This window comes from Miniopterus natalensis, chromosome 2, assembly GCF_054644295.1.
Source record: "Miniopterus natalensis isolate mMinNat1 chromosome 2, mMinNat1.hap1, whole genome shotgun sequence".
Classification (NCBI taxonomy): domain Eukaryota; kingdom Metazoa; phylum Chordata; class Mammalia; order Chiroptera; family Miniopteridae; genus Miniopterus; species Miniopterus natalensis.
In genome coordinates this window covers 135,024,534-135,050,628 of record NC_142082.1, presented here as the reverse complement: position 1 = coordinate 135,050,628, position 26,095 = coordinate 135,024,534, and the positions used below count along the sequence as shown (strand labels likewise).

General features: G+C 39.2%; 1 protein-coding gene across 2 annotated transcripts in view; it reads left to right on the top strand.

Annotated features, from left to right (window-relative positions):
• Positions 1-26,095, top strand: part of SLC16A7 (solute carrier family 16 member 7) — a 139,171-nt gene that overhangs the window by 75,349 nt on the left and 37,727 nt on the right. For both annotated transcript variants that reach the window (XM_016224481.2, XM_016224483.2), the window contains 2 exons: positions 1,755-1,886; positions 4,403-4,649. In XM_016224481.2, coding sequence (XP_016079967.1) covers positions 4,433-4,649 — 217 coding nt within the window. In that variant the 5' untranslated portion in view covers positions 1,755-1,886; positions 4,403-4,432. The remainder of the gene's footprint in view (positions 1-1,754; positions 1,887-4,402; positions 4,650-26,095) is intronic.

Sequence of the window (26,095 nt, the reverse complement as noted above, 5' to 3'; positions counted from 1 at the left end):
TGCTGATACCACTGCCCAGCTTCCAGTTACAGTAATTAGCACTGCTTTCTTAGGGGAGAATCAGCTTATGCCTGCGTGGATGGCGGGAGGCTTTCCAAAATAGTTGCTTTCCTACATTAAAGGACAGCTCCCACTTGCTTTGAGGATTATTGGTCTTCTACTGTTATTTTAGTCGGACACACCAGTGGTAAAATAGTACCTTTTATTTTTAAGACTAAAGGCCAATATGTGCATTGCATAACTATATCTGCACAAATGTGTATAAAAATATACTTTATTAATCAATGTAGAGAAATAGTCTATTATTGCCATATCTACCAAGCTCTGGGTTCTTGGATTATTGGCCAATTTGTTGGAAAACAAAACAAAACAGAGCAAATCCAGATATCGGTTAGTCTTTCTGGAAGGAAAGAGACCAGTTAGGTTAAGGTGCTGTGAACATCTTGTGGTTATGGTGACACTTGGAACGTGGGCTGGTAAAGATCTCTGTCCCTGTGTTTCTTCCGTGGGCCTCCGTAAGCCGCAATGATAACCAAGCGCAGGCTGGACGGACAGAGTCCAGTTTTCAAGAGGGCCCTGAACTCAAGGCAGCTCTCCCTGCCACAGGGAATGGAGAGAAAATGTATTTCCTCAAAATATAAAAAAAAGGGGTTTCTACATGTGGATGGGCTGGTTACTTGTGGTAGGATGGAGCTGCTATTCCCGAATTATCTGGCTTTAAAAAGTCACAAAGCCTCCCTAGACCCAGGAGACCCATTTAGGTGAACGCCTCGCTCTCAGCACGAGTTAAAACTTGAATTTGGGCCCTATTTCTCAGATTTTGCCCATGCCTTTCTGATTGTTGCCGATCTTGGCCGCGGCCCCTCCGTGCTCCTTGGCCTGGCTCCTTGAGCACAAAGCGCCCGCCTGGCGGCGGCCTCGCCGCGCGCACCGCCTAGGACCCGTGGCCGGGCGCAAGGCGGGCAGCCGGCGGTGTAGCTGGAAGAGCTCACTTTTTCTTAGCTTTGCTCTGAGCAAAGGAATGCTTGGCCCAAACCAAATAAAGTACTAGCTGCTACATAGTCATCTCCAGATTTAAGGCTCAATAAAGGTGTTTGATGTATTAGGGAGATTTCGCAGGTTCATCTATCACCCGGACTTGATTAGGAAATGTGAATTCCATATCAGAAGATTTCTAAAGTACTGTTTTCTCAGGACCCAGTCTGTCTTATTGTAAGATATGTATATTATTGATGGTACTTCTAATAATTTTCTTTTAAACTTTCTACTATGTTCATTGTTAATGGATATTTTATTTAACTGAATTGTACCCAGTGAATACCAATAAATGTCCTTCTCATATTGGTGCGTATGTAATCCATTGTTGATTGTTTAAAAACCGAAGTCTTCATGTTATATTTTTTTACTTTTTCTCATGCACATATATAACCCTTTTCCTTACACCTTAGGGGCCCTGTCAATGGGTTGACAAAGAAATATAAACATAGATATATGTGTACATATATTTAAATATGTATATATGCAGGGTGGGGCAAACATAGGTTTACAATTGTTTATATGGAAAATAATACAATAATTAATAAATAATAATACATACTCACAGCTGTAAACCTGCTTTTGCCAAATCCCATATATTCAGTTTTGCTCATTGTTAAACCTTGGTTACAATGTATGGGGGCGATTTATGGTGAGTGACTCCAGTGAGGCTTATGGGACTTAGTTATATGTGTAACCCTTGCTTTCTGTTTCTTTAGATAATCCGGAGTCCGCTCTACCTCTCTTCCTCCGTATTGCCTTCAAATATCACACTTCAAGGAATAGTGACTGGGCTTACCAAGTCCACATATAAACCAAAGGAGTCTGCTCAAGTGGGAATTTGTCAACAGGTGAAGTTATACTTTTAACTCTGTTTTTCTTGCTTATGCCCACAAATAAAAGCCATAAGTTGTATAAAATATTACAGAATTGTGGACAGGAAAATAAATGAGGCCAATGAGTGTGTATGATTTGGGCCTGGACTATGAATCGACTCAATAGTTGTTAATAGTGAACAGATGACAATCTTAAAAGTAGAATTTTTCAAGGGTTAACTGGTCTTGGGTTCACTTTCCAATGATTTCGTTAAAAAATCATCAGATTTCAGTTTGTATGGAAGAAACAAAACAGGTAAGAGATAAGGAAGTGTTAAGAGGTATATGAGCAGTGACTTGCAATTTGGAGTATGCAGTTACAATTAAAATTAAGGAAATATGCTGGAAACAGAGAATAAAAGATCATGTACTAAGATAAACTGGTGAATTATGAAAAGAGAAAAAAAATAGCTCAATCATATAATGCTTTTTTTTTAAAGGCCCTTCACTTATTTTATGAGCATAGATTTCTGTCTGTAAAGTGTAAATCTCAACATCAACCTAGTTGATTAGTAAATTTTAATATTAATATTTATAACATAATTGAATATTAGTACATTTTAGTATTTACATTGATATAATTATTTTAAAATGTAGAATTAAAATTAGTTAGAAATGTTGTTATGACTTTTGAAATGACTGAAAAATAAATCATCCGGTTGTCTTTTTAAGTGTTTACTATAGCAGATGTAATAAAAGCTACAGCAGTTTAAACTCATGAATTAATAATGAAAGGTTTCTGTTCTCCATTATACTAGCAGGAAAATTGCAGAATAAGGACTTTGAATCTCATAATTGTTTTTACACTCTGGTAATAAAACAAAAAGTAGGTGCCCACATACATGCCCTTTGGATATTTCCTCAGTATTCTCCTAGGTTTTAAAAAAGATATGTTCAAGCAATAATAAAGTTGACTACTTTAAAATGTACTAACAAACTTCAATAATATAGAAATTCGGATTCTTTAGACAACTTTCAAAGACTGATTGCTGTTTTCAGCTTGTTTAACCAATATGTACAATGTCTCCTTTTTTCTTAAGTAGTGTGCTTTTAAAAAGATATTATTTCCAGTGGTCATGTGCTGTAAACCCATTATGTTGGGTTAACTGATGGCCAAGGAGAAGCTTAAATTCAAATTAAATACATAATTTGTGTTATTTCCAAGAAAGCAAAATTTATCATAAAAGCAGACTGTAAATATATTGAAGACATACAAATCTTTTCATGTCATCAGAATGAATCAATTAATGGATCAGGACACATAAATGGTGATTAAGTCCTGGAAGTCCTGGTCAGAGCAATTATACAAAAAAAAAAAAACATCAAAAGCATCCAAACTGCAGTGGAAGAAATAAAATTGTCTCTGTTTGCAGATGATGTAACCTATACTATAGAAACCCGAAAGACTTTACCAAACACTATTAGAACTAATCAACGAATTCAGTAAAGTTGCAGAATACAAAGAAACATTGATATTAGGGAGCAAAGATGTTTTTAATTCAGTATCAATTGTATGAAATTATGTGTGATCATTGCTTCCACAGGAGAGTGACTGTTCTATACCTTAAAGCAAGCTGTTGTGTTCCTAGGCCTGCCCAAAAATATAGTACCTTTTTTTAGTAAACAATAACATACCATCCATTTGACTGAGAGAATTTTATTGCTACAAAAAAATACATAAAATATATTATTCAAAAAATGATGAGGGAGCCCAGCTGGCATGGCTCAGCGATTGAGCGTCGACCTAGGATCCAGGCCGTCGCTGTTCGATTTCCGGTCAGGGCACGTGCCTGGGTTTCGGGCTCAACCCCCAGTCGGGGGCGTGCAGGAGGCAGCCGATCAATGACTCTCTCATCATTGATGTGTCTCTCTCTCTTTCTCTCTCCCTTCCTCTCTCCGAAATCAATGAAGACATATTTTTTAAAAAATGATGGGAGGCAGCACCAGTATTGGAAGTGCATTAAAAGTATCTTAGTTCTTTAGAACCATACAATTTTTAATCTTATAGGTTTAGAAAACAAATCTGTGCTGAAATATTTTTAAGTACTCAATTTTTTTTTTTTTTAATAAGTGGTCCGTTTTAACCTTTGTATTAAAAACTCAAACATTTTGGATTTAAAATAAATATTCAGTTTTAAGTGATGATAGCTCCATTTTCTTCACACTTAGAAATCAGATTGAGATAGCTTTTAATTTTGCTTCTGGTGCTTCAGTACAAATATGAAATCTTAACTTTTCTTGGAGTAACTTTTGCTTCCATGAACAAATTAAATGCTTTCAAGCTTTAGCACATAACAGCCAAAGTTACACACCTCACTCCATTTTTTTAGTTAATTTTCTGATAACTTTCTGAGTACAAGAGTGTTACAAAATATTTATGAAACATTATATAGTTGTAGTTATAACTGGAAAATATTATTTTAGTGACTATCAAGAGTGATATATAAAAATGAAAATATGGTTTAAACTTTTCTTTCATTATTTTGATATAGGTTACCTGAATTTCCAGTAGAAGAGCCGAAATGCCACCACCCGCAGGTGGCCCCCCACTCCACCCACCCCCTGATGGAGGATGGGGCTGGGTAGTCGTTGCAGCGTCTTTTATCTCCATTGGATTCTCGTACGCCTTCCCCAAAGCCATCACAGTATTCTTCAAAGAGATTCAGCAGATATTCAACACTAGCTACAGTGAAATAGCATGGATATCATCCATTATGCTGGCTGTAATGTATGCAGGAGGTAAGATTCTTTGCAATAAATAGAATTCTGGATTAGGAAAACAATCCCTCCATGCCACAACGTTGTGCATATAGCATCTTGATATTAGGAAAACAATCCCTCCATGCCACAATGTTGTGCATATAGCATCTTGATATATTAAAGCCCCAATTTCATATTATTGTCACTTAAAATCAACTAAAAGAATAGTTAGAACTGAATTTTTAATAATTTCAGTGATCCAATATCTTGAACTATTCACATCCTTCTGAGTCGCTAGAGTATTTGTTTGAATGAGGCTGTCTTTGCACAAACTAAGATTTACTAAATTATGGAGCTTCTAAGGGAGACTTCTTTCCATTTACCTTGGGATACAGTCTAGACTACAGTGTTAGTATCATTTCTTATTATTGCTGCAGTTAGTTCAAACACTTTCCTCTGAATGGGAAAGAAACTCAAGGTGTTGACAGTGGGTGAGCCTAGGAAGTACTTCACCTGAAGCTGTGAAAGTGGAGTGTTCTCATGTACCTTTGGGCTGCATCTAGGTTTGTGTGATTAAAATAATTCTTTATCTCTGTAGCACTCATTTAATATGACATCTTAAAATGTAAATGGTTGCCTGACAGTTATCTTGTTACATTTCATGTTCAAATGAGAGTATGATTCATGAGGGATAATGAATAAATTGAAGGATGATATCACTTCTGAATGTTAAAAATTACATGTGTGTATATACGTGTGTGTGTGTGTGTATGAATTAGTGCATTTTCATGTCACCTATCTCCTTTAAATCAATTTCAACCACAGACCAGACTGCCTTATAGATTTTTTAAGTCATTACTTAAAATATTTAGATTCAAGTTTTTATCTTTCAACTGCATGTGTGACTTTAAGAGACAGGTATAAGCTCAGAATACAGTGCTTAAAAGGGCTCATACAAGTCATCTAGTGCAATTTGTTACTTTCCAGGTGAGGATAATATGGCTCACAGCGATGGAGCTATGTCATTAGTTAAAATAGCCAATACTTATTGATATTAACTTTCAGCTAAGGCCTCTCTAAATGCTTGCTGCGTGTCATATGACCTAATCCTCGTAATAATCTATAAAATAGGTATTGTCTTCCCTTCATTCTGTAGTTGAGGACATAGAGAGAAAAAATAGTTTTTCCAACCAAATCAAACAGCTCGTTAGTAGCAGATAGATATGGAGACGCCAAACATTTCATCACTATGGTTTTTTTGTCTTTCTCATGCTTCCTCTTAACCTGCAGAAAATGACAGAGCCAGGTCTAGGCTAGGCTTCCTATAGACCTAACTCAGGTGTTTTGCCCACCAAGGTCATTTGTTTAGTGACATAATGATTATTCTTTAGGATATTGTCTGTTGTACACCAAGGTAAAAATTTGGTCCACCAATAATCTTGTGTGTGTGTGTATGTATTTTCCATTTTCTGTATGTCAGCAATTTTACATTAATTCAGCATACGTCTCCCTTACTCTTTTGGTTAGGTTAAATTGATGCATTTTTGTTCCAATAACAAAAGGTATCTTTAAAATGCTACTTGGGTATGTCAGTGAAAAGTTCTGCTTCTAGAACGCTTTCTGAGATTCTCCTTTGGACAGTTGTTTTAAGGCTTGTGACTGTTGTTGCTGATGCCTGTAGAAATAGTAGATACTGCCCTTCGGGTTTTCTTCCTGTATCCCGTGGGCCAGGTGTTCTTTAATAATGATTTGCTAGAAAACACACAAACTCATCTTGTCCTGAGCTCCAAACTGTGCTAATGTTAAGATATGAAGATTTTTCCCCTCTTCTTAAACACAAGTAAAACAAATTCCTGTAGTGAATTAGCATGTCTATTGAATTTAGAATTTAGGTCCTATATATTCATAATTTTCTGTTGAGTAGATAGTTGACAAACTCATAAGCAAGAAGAAAATTTGTATAACTTTTTAATTAAGTCAAGTCTTAATTGACTTCATTAGTTTTAAGCAAACAACCTCAAAGTCCCAGTGCCTTAAGGCAATACGAGTTTATTTTGCTCAAGCAATACATGCTCAAGCAATGTTTCATCCAGTGGCTATGCCATCACTTAAGGCTTTGTCGTGTTCCCAAATCTGCTCCATCCATCTGGACAGGGAATGAATGCAGACAGCATGGAAGATCAATGGGATGTTTTAAGGGCCAAGTCTGGAAGGAAAAAATTTCATTTCTGCACACATTCACTGATTATACTCCCCTGCCTAGATGCAGGGCTGGAGTGGCTGGGAAATGCAGGTTTTCTAGAGGAAGAAACAAAACAGGGTAGCATCCACTGAGTCTCAGAGAGAGCTTGATAGCCCAGCAATCACTCTCCATTCCATGAAAGCAGGATGTGTTTATAGACTTTCCAAGGTCATATGGCAGCCTTCTACTCCCTGGCTGGCTCTAAAAGGAGGCATAGATTTCTCAAACCATTAAATCTCAGTATCAATTTATAAGTAAATGCCTATAACATATTTATCACTAAATAAATCTTTTCATTTTATTCATGCTTTTCTTTATTTTTAATATATTCAGTATAAATGTTAAAAAGCACAAAGGAGAACTCTTTTGAAGTTCATCAAGAAAAGAGTAATTTGGTTAAATAGTTATCAATTGGGAAAAACTACCTAAAATGTTTAGGATAATAGATGAATAAATATGTCATTAAATTCAACAGGCATTTTGTACCTGGTTGTTTAAAGGAAACAATGCCAGATACATGAAAATACTTAGTACATAGTAGTTGATGGTAATATTAGGTGAGATCCGAGGAAGTAATTGGAATATTGCTTAGAGTCCTTAATTATTAGGGCTGAGACATTTTGTATGTCATCTCTGGCCATGGAGAAAAGTGAGGAATTGTAGAAATTCTTCTTTTCTTTGTTTTTTCCCTTAAAAGTGGAAAAGCAATTCCAGCCCACTGTCTACTGGATAGAAATGTTACCACCTGCCATGTCCACTGTTGAATGGAGCCCACATAAGCTTATGTGGTTTATGGAAATAACATCCATGTCTTCTCTTGGTTATTAGTTTTTAATCTTTTAACAAGAAATAATTGTCACATTTAAAACTGTAATCTCAATATGAAAACAATTCCTACTCTGTGGATGCAGATAACTTTTTTCCAAAACATAACTATTTAGAACAAAAAGTCCAATAGATTCAATTAATATAAGACACAGATATTGGTCCTGTTACTAAAGTGGGAGTGTTTTTTCAAGTGAGGTCCACAGATTTTCTGCTTCTCAATCATGGGTCACTTGTTAAAAATGTATAATCCTGGGTCTTATCCCAAACCCCCTTGTATGAGAATTTCTGTTGGTAGAGCCCAGAAACTTGCATTTCAACAAACATCTCTGAAAAACACTTCACTTTATGTACAACTTAGAGAATCACTGTTGTAGAAGAAAATAAATATTTGACTTAAAAATATTTAAATTTGCCCGGCCAGTGTGGACCAGTTGGTTGAGCATAGTCCCATGTACCAGGAGGTAGCCAGGTCCATTCCAGGTCAGGATACATGCCTGGGTTTCGGGTTAGACCCCCAGTAGGGGGCAGGAGGGAGGCAGCCGGTCAATGTTTCTCTCTCTTCGATGTTTCTTTCTCTCCCTGTCCCTTCCTCTCTCTGAAAACAATAAAAACATATTAAAAATAAATAACTAAAAATAAAAATGTTTAAATTTTTCTTTAGTGTTTGAAAGATCTCTATTTATAGGGGGCTTTTTTGGTTAATGATTATAATATAAATTCAAAGACCATTAAGGTGAAAAGGCATATAGTTTACTATGAAGTATGAATCTCTCTACCAAGTGACTGAAATACCCTGTTCAACATAATGCTAATTACATTAGCTTAGAGAACATCTAAGATCTGACACACTCATTAGGGCTTAGCACTCAACCTATTAATCACCACAGTGGGGTCACTGGGTAAGACGGAGTGCGGTCAGAGGCCTGGCCTCTGATGTCAAGGCTGGAGTCTCTTGTAGTAATTAGTTGGCATCTGGGCCTTGGTAGCAAGGTATTATCTTACCTTCTGATGTCTGAATTAAAAATGAAGCTAATAATAGGTATGCAGGGAGGATGGGAAGGAATGCAAATTATGTTACTCCCTTACTTCACCCTTAGAATAATGGCATTAAGTTACACCACCCATCTGCTTGTCCATATGGGCTCCCGGAGTTCTAAGAATTTCAGCAACAGGTCAAGCAGAGTGGTCATCCCATTAATAAAGCGCTAAGTAGAGGTAGAAAACATATTGAAACTTAAACTTTCCACATTGTTTTAGATGGACATGAGGATTTGTTTTGTGAACAGTGATTACATAGGATTACATTTTAGTGAAATCTTTATCTTTGTTACTCTATTGAAAGATGATGTAAACTCGGTTAGCTACGTAATTACTGAATACAGATTTGGCTCTGCCTGTATCTGTGAGTATCTCAGGTTGTTTTTTCTGGGGATATTTGTTATGACTTGGATGAACCAGCCATTTTGGAAAGGGGAGTTGGCCCTGTCTCCTTGGTAACTTCTTTATTCTCTGTGAGCAGTGACTGCCAGCTGTGCGAAAACGAGGGTGATGGTTTTATGATGCACTACTGTACAGGGGGCCAAGCGGTAGACCAGTGGCTTATTTTACTGGAGGCCAAGAAGCAAAAGGTTTTAGGCATAGGAGGTTAGAGATCATAATATACAATGTGTAGTTTTCTATTTTTTTAAGTCTAAATAAATATTTTGCTTTATGCTCTAAATATTTTGTAGAATAAAGGAGACAATTAAAATAAGTCATAGAGGGCTGTATCTTAGAAGCAACAGTAAAATAAAAGAAGTTCATTCCTTTCCTGTGTTTGAGATACCTAAGGCTTTCATAGTAGCTTCACAAAACCCAGAAAGTGCCAGGTACACGGGGCAATCTTGTGCAAGCAGGCTGGGTACTTCTTATACCTACGCTGTGGTAGATTTTTTTTTCCCATCCAGTAACATAGCTATTGCTGAAGTATTCCTAGGGTACAGGGCACAGTGTGGCAGGAACCACCATGCTCACCACTCATCCAGGAGCTCCTGGGCATTTTGCAGCTTCTTTATACTTAGGCTAAAGCCAAGTGACCAGTTCTGACCAATGAATTACAAGTGGAGAGACATAGGTCGCCCCCGGACCCCTGGACAAGGCAGTTCCAGCTGGTGTGCGTCTTTCTTTTTCCCTCTTCCCTGCTGCAGCAGCTTAATTTCATCTTACATGACTGTAAAGGGAAGATCCTTGGCCCACTTATGCTTTGAATAAGAAAAAATTTTATTAAGCTTCTGCTGTGTTCTATACAGGACAACCTAGGTTTTACTGATCGATACAAACATGAAGACTTAGATTGCTGTGTAGCTACAATATAAATTATGTAAATTATAAGCGGGGACTAGTACTGACTATGGGATGCCCTTAGTCATTTAGCTTATGTTATGTCACGAGAAGGTTTGTAGATGTGCAGCTTCTTCAGCTCTCTGTTGGAGAAGAAAAAGCCTTCAGTATCTCAGATAAAAAGGAGTTCTAAGTGGAAATCACCCTTGCCAGTTTTCATGGGAATGAAGTGAGAGGCAGGTCCTTCAAGGCACAGAAGTAGGGACCAAGTCATGCCCAGGCAGCTTTCTACCATTACAGGTCTCTTCGTCCCCCTGAAGACAGGACTGGAGAGAGGCGGGAATCAAGGGCAGATCGCAAGCATACTTAGCCCTGGGAAACTTTTCCAGGAGATACTTTCCCTACAGAGGGCTGATAATCCAGTCCAAATAATATCGGATTATTTCTAAAGGTTATTTTCAGCAGAAAAAAACATTTAAGAAACTTTATTGAGATCCTTTCTTATATGTGTGCTTTAGATAGTGAACATTTCACTCACTAATTTATTTTAAAAACACTACTTATTATATGACCTGGAGAGAACATCTTTTCTGTTTTTTGGCATAAAATTCCTCTAAAATATGTTATTCTATCATTACATATTTTATGCAGATGTATTTTAGTTGCAAATGACAGAAACCTGATTCAAAGCCCCTGAGGTCTAAAGAGAAATGTTCCTGCCCGGCTGGGCATAGCTCAGCGGTTGAGCGTCAGCCTAGGATCCAGGAGATCATGGTTCGCTCCCCAGTCAGGGCGTGCAGGAGGCAGCCAATCATGACTCTCTCATCATTGATGTTTCTGTCTCTCTCTCTCTTCCTTCTTCTTCTCTCTGAAATCAATAAAGATATATTTTTTAAAAAAAGAGAAAAATGTTCCTGCATGTAAATCAGAGGTACCAGCATCTTCCAGGTCAGCCTGCACGAGCGATTTCTATTTATCTATCACGTTGCTCTCGCTCCTCTCTCCTCTGTTTTTTCCAGTGAGATAATTTTGTTTATTAATTTTATATCTTCCCCATGGCACAGGGCAATGATTACCAGCATCTCAGTGTAATAGTTCAGTCTCAAATTTGACATGAGAAAGACTGGCCCTCTTCCCTAAGTTATAATTTGCCAAAGTCTAAGGAATATTGCTAGGATCTGGTCTACTTTGCATCTGCCCTTGCAAGCAGTGGATGAATGAGGGGCTAACCAACATTGGGAGCCTGAGTGGATTATATATTTGGGTTAGGAAAGAACAGTTCTCAAGAGAAAGATGACTGATCCTAGAAAAAAGGAAGGTTTTTGAAGAGACAAAATAAGTGCTCACTACTCTACTTTTAAGAAAATAGACTAATATATGAATTCCCAAGAATGAAAGGAAATATTATTATTATTATTATTATTATTATTATTATTATTATTATTATTTACTAATCACTCCATGGGTAGTTTTACATTAGATAAATTTTCTATAGCCACGTAGCTAGATACATATATGACAAAACGCATATACTGTGTTTAGAAACTGAATCGCTTAATGAAATATAGTACTTAGTAGCCATCCAAAGGACTCAGTTGGACCTTGTAAGAGTTGGCCTCTTCAGCGGAGTTAGATATGGAAATTCCTGGGATCTCAGGAAGCTTTCTTAATGAACTCCAGAATAACATATGAAATGTGGATTCTGCCACTCTGTTGTTTGGGTCATCCATTTGATCTTAGAGCCTCAGTTTCCCCATCTGTGAAATCACACACATGTGGTGTCTATTGATCAAGGTCATCGTTGTCAGGAATTATAACGTCAGGATTTTAATGTATATAAAGTACTGAGTTTCATGCTTAGGAATTTGTAGTGTTCAATTCATGGTAGCTGTTACTGTTGTTGTTGTTGATCTTGATATCAGCCATTATAGAATTAAACCACAGATTGGGTACAAGGAGGACAGTAAGTCTGACTAGAGCAACCTTTGCCATATGGTTTGGAAACAGAGGGGAAAGTAAGAAATAAATAGATTAATAATTAGTTCTAGAAGAAATTCCATGGCCTTTACTCATATTTGCTGGGACATTCCCCTCAAGCCTCCTGCTATTCAAGTGGTAGAGTGGACATTGGTCATTCTTTTGGGGCCATTGTATACCTTTAAAAATACTTCCTATATTTAGGGGATTCCCTACTTTATGATTTCCTGACTTCCCCCATGAAAAGCTGGAAATTCACTTTCTCAGAATTTCTTGCACTTAGGACCAGGTTTGATTCAGAAACTACTGATGTGTAGAAACTGAGGCCTCAAGAAACACATTCAGATGAGGTGGTTACAGATAATCCATGATCCTAAGGCAGCCCAAAGTGGTATCAATGTTTGGAGTCATGGGATTGTGTTATAGGCTGTGGGTGTATGTGGCTATTGGTGGCAGCAATGATGTGCCTACTGGAGCAGTGAGTTTTATAATGTGATTTGGGCAGTGCTATGGACTGAATTGTACCCACCACTCCCCCAATTCATATGTTGAAATGCTAACTCCCAGTGCCTCTGTCTATGGAGAAGGGGCTTTAAGGTGACTAATGTTATATGAGGTCATAAGAGAAGGGTCTTACTCCTGTAGGATTGTTAGCCTTATAAGAAGAGGAAGAGAGAGAGCTCTTTCTCTCTGTGCCATGCACCAAAGAAGGGCCATATGAAAACGTAGCAAGAAGGCACCTGGTTTGCAAGCCAGCAAGAGAGCTATCACCAGGAATCGAATTGACTGGTATCTTGATCTTTGACATCCAGCTTCCATAACTATGAGAAATAAATTTCCATTGTTTAAGACATTCAATTTTGTTATGGTAGCACAAGCTGACAATTACAGGCAGCATCAAGCTTGGTTTCTTCAGTCATCCTTCTATACTCTGTTGCTGTGCAGAAGAATCATCTATAGACCAAAATCATGAAAGCATCATTTTAATCCTTTTAATTAAGAGAAAAGAAATTATACAGTAAGTTAAAAATATTTGAGATTTTTCCTCAACTGGTGTAAGCTGCTGTAATACTAGTGGGAAAATGAAATGGTGTGTGCTGTGGAAATGAGAGTTGTGAAATCCGTGTGGCACAAATAACAGATGGTTGCTTATTTCACTTTGGGCAAGAACCGGGCTATGGAAGCTATTTTTGAACAGAGGTCTGTCTCAGTGTTGCAGACTTCTATCATCTTCCAACCAGTAGACATGGATCTAGAGATTGAGAAACTTTTAAAAGCCTCAGGATATTCTTTGACCTTTGTTGTCTGGGACAAGCTTTGTATTTTTTCCTCTAGATGAGTGCATAAAAAAAGCTGTGGTACATTTACACCATGGAATACTATGCAGCTCTAAAAAAGAAGTAAATCTTACCCTTTGGGACAGCATGGAGGGAATTGGAGAGTATTATGCTAAGCGAAATAAGCCAGTCAGAGAAAAACAAGTAACACATGATCTCACTCATATGTGGAATGTAATAAACAAAATAAACTGATGAACAAAATAGAACCAGAGACATAAAAGCATGGAACTGACTGAGGGATCTCAGAGGGACGGTGGGGGTGGGAGAGTGGGTGGGGAGAGTTTAACCAAAGAACCTATATGTTTATATGCATAACCCATGGACACAGACCTTGGTATGGGGAAGGCCTGGGGGTGGGGTAGATGCAGGGTGGAGGGGATCAAAGGGGAGAAAAGGGGACATCTGTAATACTTTCAACAATAAAGACTTAAAAAAAAAGAAATATGCAAAGGGTTGAATTTTAATAACCTTATTTAGAGTGTCCTTGGACACTTAGAGGTTGTCATTAGCCTTCCAAATGCTTCTTGGGTACAAGGAATATTTCACAGTTTGTGAGAAATCTCAGAGGGAAGGTAGGGGCGGGTGGGTGGAGAGAGGATAACCAAAGAATTTATATGCATATATACATAACCCATGGACACAGACAACATTGTGGCGAAGGCCTGGGGCGGGGAGTGGGTGCAGGGTAAAGGGTCACTGGGGAAAGAAGGGGACATCTGTAATATTTTCAACAGTAAAGATAAATTTAAAAAATAAAATAAAATATGTGGTAAAGATCTATGTGGAGTTAGTTTTGCCTTTTCAGACAAAGAAAAACAAGCTTAATGAGATGACTCAGATAAAATGACCTAAGGTTTTTCTCATGAACACTGCTCCTATCCAGAAATGACATTAAATACCTTTATGTTGTGGCCAAAATATTACTTAGAGCTGTTCCTTAAATTAAACGTGATATGTCTTTGAAGCTGTATAAAACTTTCCAAGGGCAGCATAACCTTTGCTCCCTAAAGTTGGCTCCTATATCCTTTCAAACACAACTGAACGGGGAGCTTGAGGCAGTTCGTGAGTGCTTGGGAAACTGCTCTCGCTGGCAAAATAGCCTGGTCCGTGTGTACCATTAACATTCCAAAGTACACTTGTGGGAGGAAAACAAAAACATTATTTTAAATTCATATTTGTGACCTCTTCTTTTGTCTCTTTAACTACTTTTATTCTCTTTGGTAAAAATGAATGAAGCAGCTGTTAAGGTTTTATACATAATATATGTATATATAGTGACTAATTATTATATATAGATTTTTAAAAAATCTATCTACTTGTGAAAACACAAACTTGAAAATAGAAATGCTTTTTGTTTTCTTTGTTTTTGGCATTCATTCTACCCTGGGGAGTCAGTAATAGCGGCAGAAGAATATCTCACAAAGAATCTGAATTTCTGTTTGGTTCCTGACAACACTTTTTGTTCCTTTAGCTAAGTCATGAATATTTATTTACCACAGAATGAATTTAATAAGGTCCAAATTAAATTAGCTAACTGTTTTACCTTCAGTGATACATAATATTTATGACCTTCCAACAATAACTGATTTTATGTTATAATTTTTCTAAGAGGTGTTCCTTTCTCTACTGGCAGTTGGTTTCACTTATTTCTTTGTAGTGCATAATCATTGGCTTTTAAGTGCAGATGAGAAATTGATTGCTTTTCACTAAGTTCCTAAAAAAAAGAAGTATTTTTTTGGCCTTTTGTTTGTTCGTTCCCTTCCCCCACATAGTGAAACTTAGTGAAATAGTGTTTTAGGTTATGGATTTGGATTTGGCTGCGTTGAGATTCTGGTGCTGCCAACAACTGAGTCTTTCTGTCAAGTTACTTAATGCCTCTCTGCTTCAATTTCTTATAAATAAAATATCCACACTTTTGTTCATGCGTGTGTGTGTGTGTGTGTGTGTGTCTGTTCCTGAGCTTTCTGTTCTTTTTGGCTCCCCTAATTAAACACAGTAAGAAAGAACAGTGTAGTTATCTGGGCCATCGTACCATCTGCAGCTGCATAGGTAAGGTCGTGGTCCACCACTGAGCTTACGTAAGCTGTTCCGAAAACTCAAAATCATCCAAAGACCTGGACAGCATCTCCAGCGTGGAAACTAGGAAAAATGGATTAAGAAGGAAAGTATCATTTGATAATGCCAACTTTGCCTTAGATTTTAACCTAAAAGAATTATAGATCCAGAGACAAAAGCATGGAACAGACTGACAAATCTCAGAGGGAAAGCAGGGGCGGGTGGGTAGGTAGAGATTAACCTAAAAACTTACACACATATATGCATAACCCGTGGACACAGACAATAGTGTGGCGAAGGCCTGGGGGGGGGGTGCAGGGGGGAGGGGATCAATGGGGGAAAATGGGACATTTGTAATACTTTGAACAATAAAGATAAATTTTTAAAAAAGAATTATAGAAATAAAAAGATCCATCTATTACTTAGATGATATTTTGCCTGTCTTCTAGAAATTGTCTAAATTAGATGTTTTAACTTTTAGTCCATGCTTAATGTTCTAGCTTCTAGGTTTCTTTTCCCTCATTTTTGTCTTTTTAATGCAATAGGCTGAGAAAAGCTATTTGATATGGGGATAAATGAGTTGCAAAATCCATTGTAATTGCAGAGAAACCATTGTGCTTTATCTCCTTTAGCTGTGAATGGCTGTGTATTTTTTTTGAAGAGATTCTAATACAATATGTGCACAAAATGAGCACCACATACAATAACACGAGGCAGCCAGAGAAACTTCAAAACAGAGAAGTGAAATTGATCAGAAACACAATTTGTGAGTTTGTGTTTGCTTTTGAAATAGAAAAACTCTCTACTATCAAGACAGACAAATCAGATTTTTTTTCTTTACAAAGTAGAAATACCAAGTCTAAGAAGAGACATAATAAAACAGTATGAAGTCCTGAAGGGTATAGATTATATGAACGGATGTGTTAACTAAATTCCACAATATTGGAATTGCAGGAAAAGAAGAAGAAAAAGTAGGGCCCAAGAGAAGCCTGAAAAGATAAATTTTATAAGAGAATGGTAATTCAATAGAATTTATGGCCCCAATAAAAACGAATTAGAACAAATTTTTAACAGAATCAAATAAAGTTTTTATAAATTTATGAATGATCTATCGATATAGATAGAAACAAAGGGTGCGTCCTTATTGGAGATTGTTGAATTACGAGTTTACTAAGAATAAGCATGTTAATCTTTCAAGGAATTATTGGAAACGAGACTCAGGCCTCTGTCTGACTTTAAAGTTCATATTCTGCTCACTTTTATGTTTTAATTATGCTATAAGAATTTCTTACAACACTATACCATATTCTTTTCTTTCCTAATCTCCAGGTTGAGATAATGGGCAACAGCTATATATTTTGTCAAATCTGTTACGGCATCGCTGTCAAAATAACACAGAATTGGGAGGACAATAGATTTGTCCTTGTTTAGAATTTTCTCATGTTATTGTTACCTATGTATTTATAGTTGACCAAAATTTTTTTATTAGGTTGTGTTTTCTTTTTCTTGCAGCACACACTCATGAATTTGCTCTATGTTTTCTCGAAATAGAATATAGTCTTGTGAACACATAATTAGTTTTCATGCTAATAAAAAAAATATCTTTCCGTTAAAAAGAACCAGCCATGACCGTGGGAACTTCTTATGTCATTAAAAGGAAATAGAGAACCCGGCCAGGCGTGGCTCAGCGGTTGAGCATCGACCTGGGATCCAGGGTATCAGGGTTCGATTCCCGGTCAGGGCACATGCCCGGGTTGCGGGCTCCATCCCCAGTTGAGGGTGTGCAGGAGGCAGCCGATCAATGACTCTCATCATTGATGTTTCTATCTCTCTCTCTCCCTCTCCTTTCCTCTATCTGGAATCAATAAAGATATATTTATTTTTAAAAAAAAGAAATAGAAAAAAAAAGTGTATTTTTGAAGTCAGGCAGACCTAGGAATTTCCCGTTTCCAACATACTTAAGCATCTTATCTATCCTCTCTAATCTTTTGTGATTTCTCTACAAAACGGGAGGTTCATTATGGACTCTAACCCCAATATTTTTTTGTAATAGCAAAGGTAATTCATGAAGTAGTCATCATCATCATCATCATCGTCGTTGTCATCATCACCGTCCAATGCTTCTTCATTACCAATAACTTCAAATCCTTCATAATCTCAACTTTCTCTTCACCACTGGGTCCTCCCTCCCAGCCCATTTCCTTCAGCTCCCCAACTCTGCTAACCTTCGCCCCCACTGCTACTCCGCCTCTCCTGGCAGGGCCGCAGGTACGCTGCTCCCACATGCGGTCTTCACCCTCTTCCCGGCCACGTGTCAGGCTCGGGGTGTCGCTTCCTCGCAGACGGTCACTCGCATTCCTCCCGCTCCCGCTCCCTGCCGTGTGCCGGAGGGACCAGGCTGGGCGAGGCCGCCCTCCACCTGCTCAGCTGAACGGCGGGAAAGTGCTGCGGGGCTCACTGACTGGCCTTTCAAACTCGTAATTGCTGATCTCAGGAGGCCCGCAGGCTGCCTGGGAACCACGCTGCGTATCCTGTTGCCCTGCGCCGTCCCTCTCCCTGTCTCCGAGATGATTAGTTTTCACCGAATCGTCACTCACAAAGCCCACTGTCGTGTCCTCCGTCATTCTTCATGCCCGGCCATGGCTTGGATTCTTACTGCACTCAGAAGATGGACGCGATCAGAACTGCCACCTGCCCCCACTACCGCATGTTCCCACCTGTCTATCGGGGCCTCTCCGCCGCACCTTCCTGCCTGTACTGTCTGGGCCCAGCTCAGGCCACCCCTTGATTCCGCCTTCCCATCCCGTTGACGGGCATTGCTTCCCAGGCCACCCCTTGATTCCGCCTTCCCATCCCGTTGACGGGCATTGCTTCCCAGGCCACCCCTTTATTCCACCTTCCCATCCCGTTGACGGGCATTGCTTCCCAGGCCACCCCTTGATTCCGCCTTCCCATCCTGTTGAGGGGCATTGCTTCCCAGGCCACCCCTTGATTCCACCTTCCCATCCCGTTGATGGGCATTGCTTCCCAGGCCACCCCTTTATTCCGCCTTCCCATCCCGTTGACGGGCATTGCTTCCCAGGCCACCCCTTGATTCCGCCTTCCCATCCCGTTGACGGGCATTGCTTCCCAGGCCACCCCTTTATTCCGCCTTCCCATCCCGTTGACGGGCATTGCTTCCCAGGCCACCCCTTTATTCCGCCTTCCCATCCCGTTGACGGGCATTGCTTCCCAGGCCACCCCTTTATTCCGCCTTCCCATCCCGTTGACGGGCATTGCTTCCCAGGCCACCCCTTTATTCCGCCTTCCCATCCCGTTGACGGGCATTGCTTCCCAGGCCACCCCTTGATTCCACCTTCCCATCCCGTTGACGGGCATTGCTTCCCAGGCCACCCCTTGATTCCACCTTCCCATCCCGTTGACGGGCATTGCTTCCCAGGCCACCCCTTTATTCCGCCTTCCCATCCCGTTGACGGGCATTGCTTCCCAGGCCACCCCTTGATTCCGCCTTCCCATCCCGTTGACGGGCATTGCTTCCCAGGCCACCCCTTTATTCCACCTTCCCATCCCGTTGACGGGCATTGCTTCCCAGGCCACCCCTTGATTCCGCCTTCCCATCCCGTTGACGGGCATTGCTTCCCAGGCCACCCCTTTATTCTGCCTTCCCATCCCGTTGACGGGCATTGCTTCCCAGGCCACCCCTTGATTCCACCTTCCCATCCCGTTGATGGGCATTGCTTCCCAGGCCACCCCTTTATTCTGCCTTCCCATCCCGTTGACGGGCATTGCTTCCCAGGCCACCCCTTGATTCCACCTTCCCATCCCGTTGATGGGCATTGCTTCCCAGGCCACCCCTTTATTCCGCCTTCCCATCCCGTTGACGGGCATTGCTTCCCAGGCCACCCCTTGATTCCGCCTTCCCATCCCGTTGACGGGCATTGCTTCCCAGGCCACCCCTTTATTCCGCCTTCCCATCCCGTTGACGGGCATTGCTTCCCAGGCCACCCCTTTATTCCGCCTTCCCATCCCGTTGACGGGCATTGCTTCCCAGGCCACCCCTTTATTCCGCCTTCCCATCCCGTTGACGGGCATTGCTTCTCAGGCCACCCCTTGATTCCACCTTCCCATCCCGTTGACGGGCATTGCTTCTGATGAAGACCTTTCTTTTCCCTCAACAGCAATAGTTTCCATCACAGCAGGATCATTCTCCTGCTGCATGAACATAATAGGACACCTTCCAACTTGGGGAAAACAAGAGAGACAAGTAAAAAACATTCTCTAGACCCATGTTTCCTGTCAGCCATCATTCTGTTTCCTTCCTTTAAGCAAAACTTCTTGAAAGCGTTGCTGTATTTATTACCTCTAACTTCTCTCTTCCCAGTTTCTTTACCCCCACCACCCATCTGAAATTGCTGTTCTTAAGATCTCGCATGACTTCTGTTTTCGGTTTAGTGGCTTTTCTCCGTCCTCATCATGCTGGACCTTTCAGCAGCCTTTGATATCGTAGTTCAGCAGTCTTTCATTAAACGCTTTCTTAATTTTACTTGTAAAAGACTACACTTGTGGTTGTGGTTGTTTTCTGCTATTAGCCATGCCATTTTAATATTTATTTCTCATGTTTCTTTATTTCCTTAAGCTATCAACATTGGATTGCTCTTGGATATTTTCTCTTTTCCATAGGGACTTGCTCCATAGGTGACTCTCACTTTTTTATGAATTGAGCTATTATTTATAAGTGGATGCCTCTCACATTTCTATCTCCAGTCACAATCTCTCCTGAACTATAGAGCTGTGTGTAAATCTCCTTTCAACATTTCCACTCAAATGCCTGATAGACGCCTCTAACTTAACCTATCTAAACTTGACCCCCAAACCTGTTGATCAGGTCAAAACAGATTGCAGCCAACCTTGATTTTTCTCTTTCTCTCTCTTTGTTAATTCTCACTTGATATTTCTTCCATTGATTTTTAGAGAGATGGAAGGGAGGGAGGGAGAACGAGGGGGAGAGAGACACACAGACAGACAGACAGGCACGGATCTTGCTCACTCTGCCCTAGTTACATTGGCCACCTACTAGAATATGCCAGCCACGTTTTCACCTCACAGGTTTGTATTTATTCTTTTCTTTGCCTGGAATGATGTTCCCTTGAATTTGTAAATGGCTACCCCTGGGCCCTTACTCAAATTCACCTTCCCAGAGAGGTCTTCCAGAGCTATCCTATCTAAAATTTTTACATCACATCCAGACAATTCTATCTTACTTTCTTGCATTTTCCCCGCTGGGTAGCACTTATCACTGTTGTTGAGTTTTTATGAGAATGGTATTGCCCTATAGAGCTTTCTGTGATGATACAAATGTTCTTTAAATCTGATTGCCAATATATGTTACCTACTACCCACACGTGGCTATTGAACACTTGAAATGTTCGAGTTAGTTTAAGAAAGGAACTGATTTTTTTTATTGTATTTCGTTTTAACTAATATAAAATTTAAAAACCCTCAGTTGGACATGGAAGCATGCAACAGACTGAGGATTCTCAGACGGAAGGGGGAAGGGAAGAGAGTCACCAAAGAACTTATATGCGTATTTGCTTAACCCATGGACACAGACAATAGTGTGGGGAAGGCCTGGGGGGTGGGGGGAAAGGGGGTCAATGGGAGGAAAAGGAGACATTTGTAGTATTTCAAATAAAGAAATCAAAAACCTCACTTGACTAATGGGTACCATATTAGAGAGAGAAGATTTAGAAGGTAAACTTACAGCCCCTGACTGGAATATAAACTTAATGAGAGCATTAAGTTTTTCCCCATTTTGTTCACTCTTGTATCTCTAGTGGGTCCATATGCTCTGGCGCTTTGTAGGTGCTTAATATTCTTTGAGGGAATGAACAAATATATCATTATCAGAACTATTGTAGTCATCATAAAATAAGCTGAGAAAGGTGGTCCTATTCCTAGATATGCTACTGCGCAGTGGTGTGGTTTTTCAGGACTCACTTCCTTTCTCAGAGCCCAAATTCCTTCATTCGTATTTTATTATTTCATTTCATAAACATGTATTGAGCTCCTCCCGTGTGCCAGGGATTATGCTAGATATTGATGTACAAAGATGGGGGTTGGGGGACATGGTTCTTGACCAGGAGTTTTGTGCACATAGGGAGCAAGAGAAGTAAAAATTATTAAACCTCTGTGGAAATTCTGAAGACAAGGATATGACCTGCTTTGGGGGAAAAGAAAATAAAAGGCAACTTTAATCCTCAAGACAATAGTTGGTGGAAAGGGGACAGGCGGGACTTCCTGAGGACAGAGGATTTGAAATGTTTAGAGTCAGCCTTTTAATGTAAGGGCAACAGAGATCATATTTGAAATTAATTCCTTCCTATAACATATAATGTGGAAATGTAGAGTATATGAGTGTGATAACGACTTTATGTGCTATTATGAGGTCACGGTGTAGACAGGCAGAAAATTCTCCTATACATTCTGAAATTCTTCAGTTACTTTCTGTTACCAAATTCCAAAACAATAGTTGTTTTTAACTGTTGTTTCTCTGTTTACACTGCTTTTTAGTTTCCATTGCCTTTCTTTTCCTGTATATAAGGATTGTTCTGCTTATAGTTTATGAATATTTTACAGATCCTTTTTTTATTCCTAAACGGACATGCAGTTATAAACACTGACAATGAAAAATTTAATTGTGGAGATAAAAATATATATTTATATAATGTCTATTACGTATAACTTATAATGTATATCTATGAATCTATCTATCTATGGCTTTAATATTGTAGATACCCCCATCAACTCCTAAGCAGTCATACACAGTTTCCAAGAAAACTTTAGAGCAGAAAAGCCTGACAGGCCGAGGCCGTGCAGAGAGACTTCTCGCTGATCATCGGTGGAAGACAGCTTTTGTGTCCCTCTCTCATTCTAGTGCAGAGGATCAGGTGACAGTGGAAGAAAGAGTACTGTTAATGTGGTGAAGCAGGGTGCTGTTTCACCTTTCACACCAGCCAAAGAACGTATTAGGTGTCTCCCTCGAAACCTTAGCTTGTTGTCATAGTTCAATATCAGTTTTCAGGGCACATATCAGTACGGAAAGAAGAAAATAAAATTATTAAATAAGAATAATAAAATTAATATTAACAATGTGTTTAAACAACTACATCTCAGTTTTTCCTTGAGGTTAGTCTTCAGGGTTCTATATCAACTATAGACAATTAAAAAAGGAATTATAGTGAACTTTGCTAATCTGATGTATTACTTCTCAAGTAAATATATGTTGTGTTTTACGTGATGGAACTTATAGTTGACTGTCTAGAGCTAATCAGGCACTTATATCTGAGATGTTTCCCAAGCTGCAAAACAGAATAGGGCTAGAATTTAAGATGTGTGACTGGAATTTCATTATATGGAATATTATTAACTTGTTAATGACGTCGTGAGAATATTTTCATTAAAAGTATATTTCAAAAGATGGTGGAGGCATTTTATATTTTAGAAATAATTTTTTAAAAGTAGAGCTGTATCTGGAATTTCTGCATTTAAGAACATAACAACAACAGAAAGTCCGATATAAGGTTTTGACCTGTGAAATGGTGGAAATAGAAAATTTTAGGTTTTTGAAAATACCAATAAAGTAGATATATTATGCTAAGTGTAGTGTAGTATGTACTATGTAATATATCACTCAAAAATGATAGCTTCGATATTCCAGGACTCAAGAATAATGGTGTATTCCACAAATATTGTTGAATACGTGCTCTTCCTCGAGAACACATCCAAAGTTAATCGAAGAGATACAGGGAATAAGTCTGGCTCATATTTATTACTGAAGAGAGTGCTGCTGATGAGTACTTAGTGTCCTGTTAATTGGTATAGTTTATCCTTAATCAGCTAGAACCCACTCCCCAACTCCATGTAATTTAATATTTAAAGAAACAGTTACACTTTCAATCATAATGATATGAATTTATATACATTTGCAAAGTGCAGGGAAGTCTCCTTCACTCAATTGCCACTTTACAGATAAAGCAAATTAAGAAAATTAAGAGTTTTCCAAAAGCCACACAGAGAGTAGCAGTGATAGGATTGGGTGCATTTACTTCTGACTCCTGGGCTTTTGTGGTGCCGTCTTTTAGGATTATTTCTCCTTGTTAGGCCAGTGTTCGTCTTTCCTGTTAAAAAATAATGCATACCATTCTTCTATTAGAAATAACTGTCCTTAAATTATTTTCACCACAAAAATGTTTTATGGATTTAAAATAATGTCTGTATAGTTTAATTACATCTGACATATGTGAGATATATTTTGAAAATTGTACTAAAGAAATGTAAATTATAGAGTGATTATTATTATTATTATCCTACTGGGTGAGTAATAACACTTTCATTTTCAACATGCTTAAGCCTTTCAAACAGTGCGAGCCGATATTCCATCACCTTCCCTGCACTGTTTAACCTGCCTACTCATTTTTGGTTCTCTTAATCACTCCTCATAAATCAGTCTCTTAGCCTTTTAAACATTCCGCTTGTTTCTCCCGGAACTGCCTCCTACCTGTTCTTATTACTGTAATTTATTTTTTTCAGCGTTGACAATTTACTTGGCACTGTTCAAAACATACCATGACCTTTCTTTTTAGAGCGGTGGCTCGGGCTGCCGCGTGGTTCGCGTGGGCTCAGAGGCCGCGGAGAGAATGCAGGCTGACTCCTTCCAGGCGAGGCCAGGATGTGAGGGGCAGATCACGACTACGAGTCGGTGGGTAGAGTTCAGAAGCGTTTTTTCACCTCAGTTTTGTTTTCCCCCTGACTATATTTAAAGATATCTCGGTTAATGTGAGGAATGAGTCCGTGTGACTGGTTTGGGTTGTCTTGGACGGGAGGGTTTTCAGAATGCTTCCCTGAACTCCAGGGGCGTTCCTGGAGAAACTAAGAGCAACTTGAAACTCCTTTGGAAAAGCCCTTCGGAATATAAAGAATGGTTATTTGCAGTTGGCCAAGGTGTGTGTGTTTTTTAATCAATATTTTGAACTGTTTTGAAAACAGAATATTTAAAGTTTTTAGGTATAGATTAATAGACAGTCTTATCACTATTGTCTCTGCCCTTGAATACCTAAATATATGACCAAAAATCTTATTGGCCAGTTTCTGATGTATTAGATTTTAATGACTCTGTTAATAGTGAGCAAGTTAATAACTAACATTGAGAATTAAAAAGCTACAGAACCGAGCACCAGGAAATCTGACTTTTAGTGTTGGATGCCCCATGTTTAGGCGGCCAGGGTTGCTGGCTGTGATGGTGCAGGTTGTGCTCTGCTCCACCTTCCTGTCCTAAGATCTAGTAAGATAAAATACTTGGAAATAAGATTGTCCAGAGATTTGTATTTTATGGCCAATGCACAACTGGATCAGAATAGAGATATACAAAGGTACCTTAAATAATAAGAAAGGGATTCTGGGCTGTAGTAGTAATCATTCTAAATCCATTTACTCATCCAAATAAGAATGATATTCAGAAGGAGAGGTCATGAGGCAAAATTATCAGAATCTCTTCAAGCACTATCCAGTGGTGAATGAACTTTTACCAACTGATATTGAGTATTATAATTCTGTTAGCAAGATCACTGAAAATGCGAAGTAGAAATAAATATTGTATTGAGAAGGGGTAAGAGTGCATATTCAGGTAGAGTGGGGTATGTAGCCATGGAAAGATGAATTAGTTCCTGGTGATGACTTCTCTGGTGTCGCCACAGGCTGAGTGTGGACAGGTGGGTACTGGTAGGGTGAGGCTAGGTGTTTTGGGGACAGAGGGAGTGCTGTGTGAAATCTCAGACAGTGGGAAAGCTTGATTATTTGAAAAGCACATAGCAGTATTGGGACACTGTTAAGAAGACATTTGAAGATTTTTAAAGGCACCAGTCAGTACAATCTTATGATTTTTCTACAGCAATTTTCAGGCTTTTTGTGTAGGAAAGGGAATATGCTTGAGGCCATCCTGGGCTGCTTATTTCCCAGATGAACATTATGGAGGGAGAGTAAATGAGGCAAGGATGCTTTCAAAGGAGTTATAAGAATTAACGTCCAATTTGAGTTCTGTAAGGGAAAGAAATATAGGGAAACTTGATACATGTTAGAGATTGGAGGGGGAGCAATAGTATCTATGGAATGAAACCTTGATGAGACCAACAAATTATGAATAACAAGAGTCAGAGCAAGTGAACTTAAAGGCCCAAGTTGGTGAGGGGGATATTTACTTTTGAATGGGGGGGTAAGTAGTGCCATATTGCTTGATTCCAACCATCACCATCATTGAAGCAGAATGCAACACCAAGAGAAAGAAAGGCAAAGGTTGGGGGAAATAAAAAGATCAACAAACTGAAAAGCCACATATATATATATATATATATATATATATATATTGATTTCCCTAAGAAAGATTATTGGCAGTGAAGTGAAGATACTTAGCCCTGCACCAGCCATGAAAGTGTGAGGGGGTGAGAGACCCAGGTGCCAAAAGATAATAGCAAGGAGGAGGTTGGAGAGGGTGCTATTACTTGATGGAAATAGGTTCAAAGAAGCGCATAGACTTATAAAAGACAGAGCAGTGGTGGAGAGGGAGGTTAGAGGTTGACAGAGAACAGGGAGAGCACTTATGCCACTTTCTGGTTCTGAAGTATTTACGTGGGAGATAAAATAGTTCCCAACTGAGAGGATGTCAAGGGAAG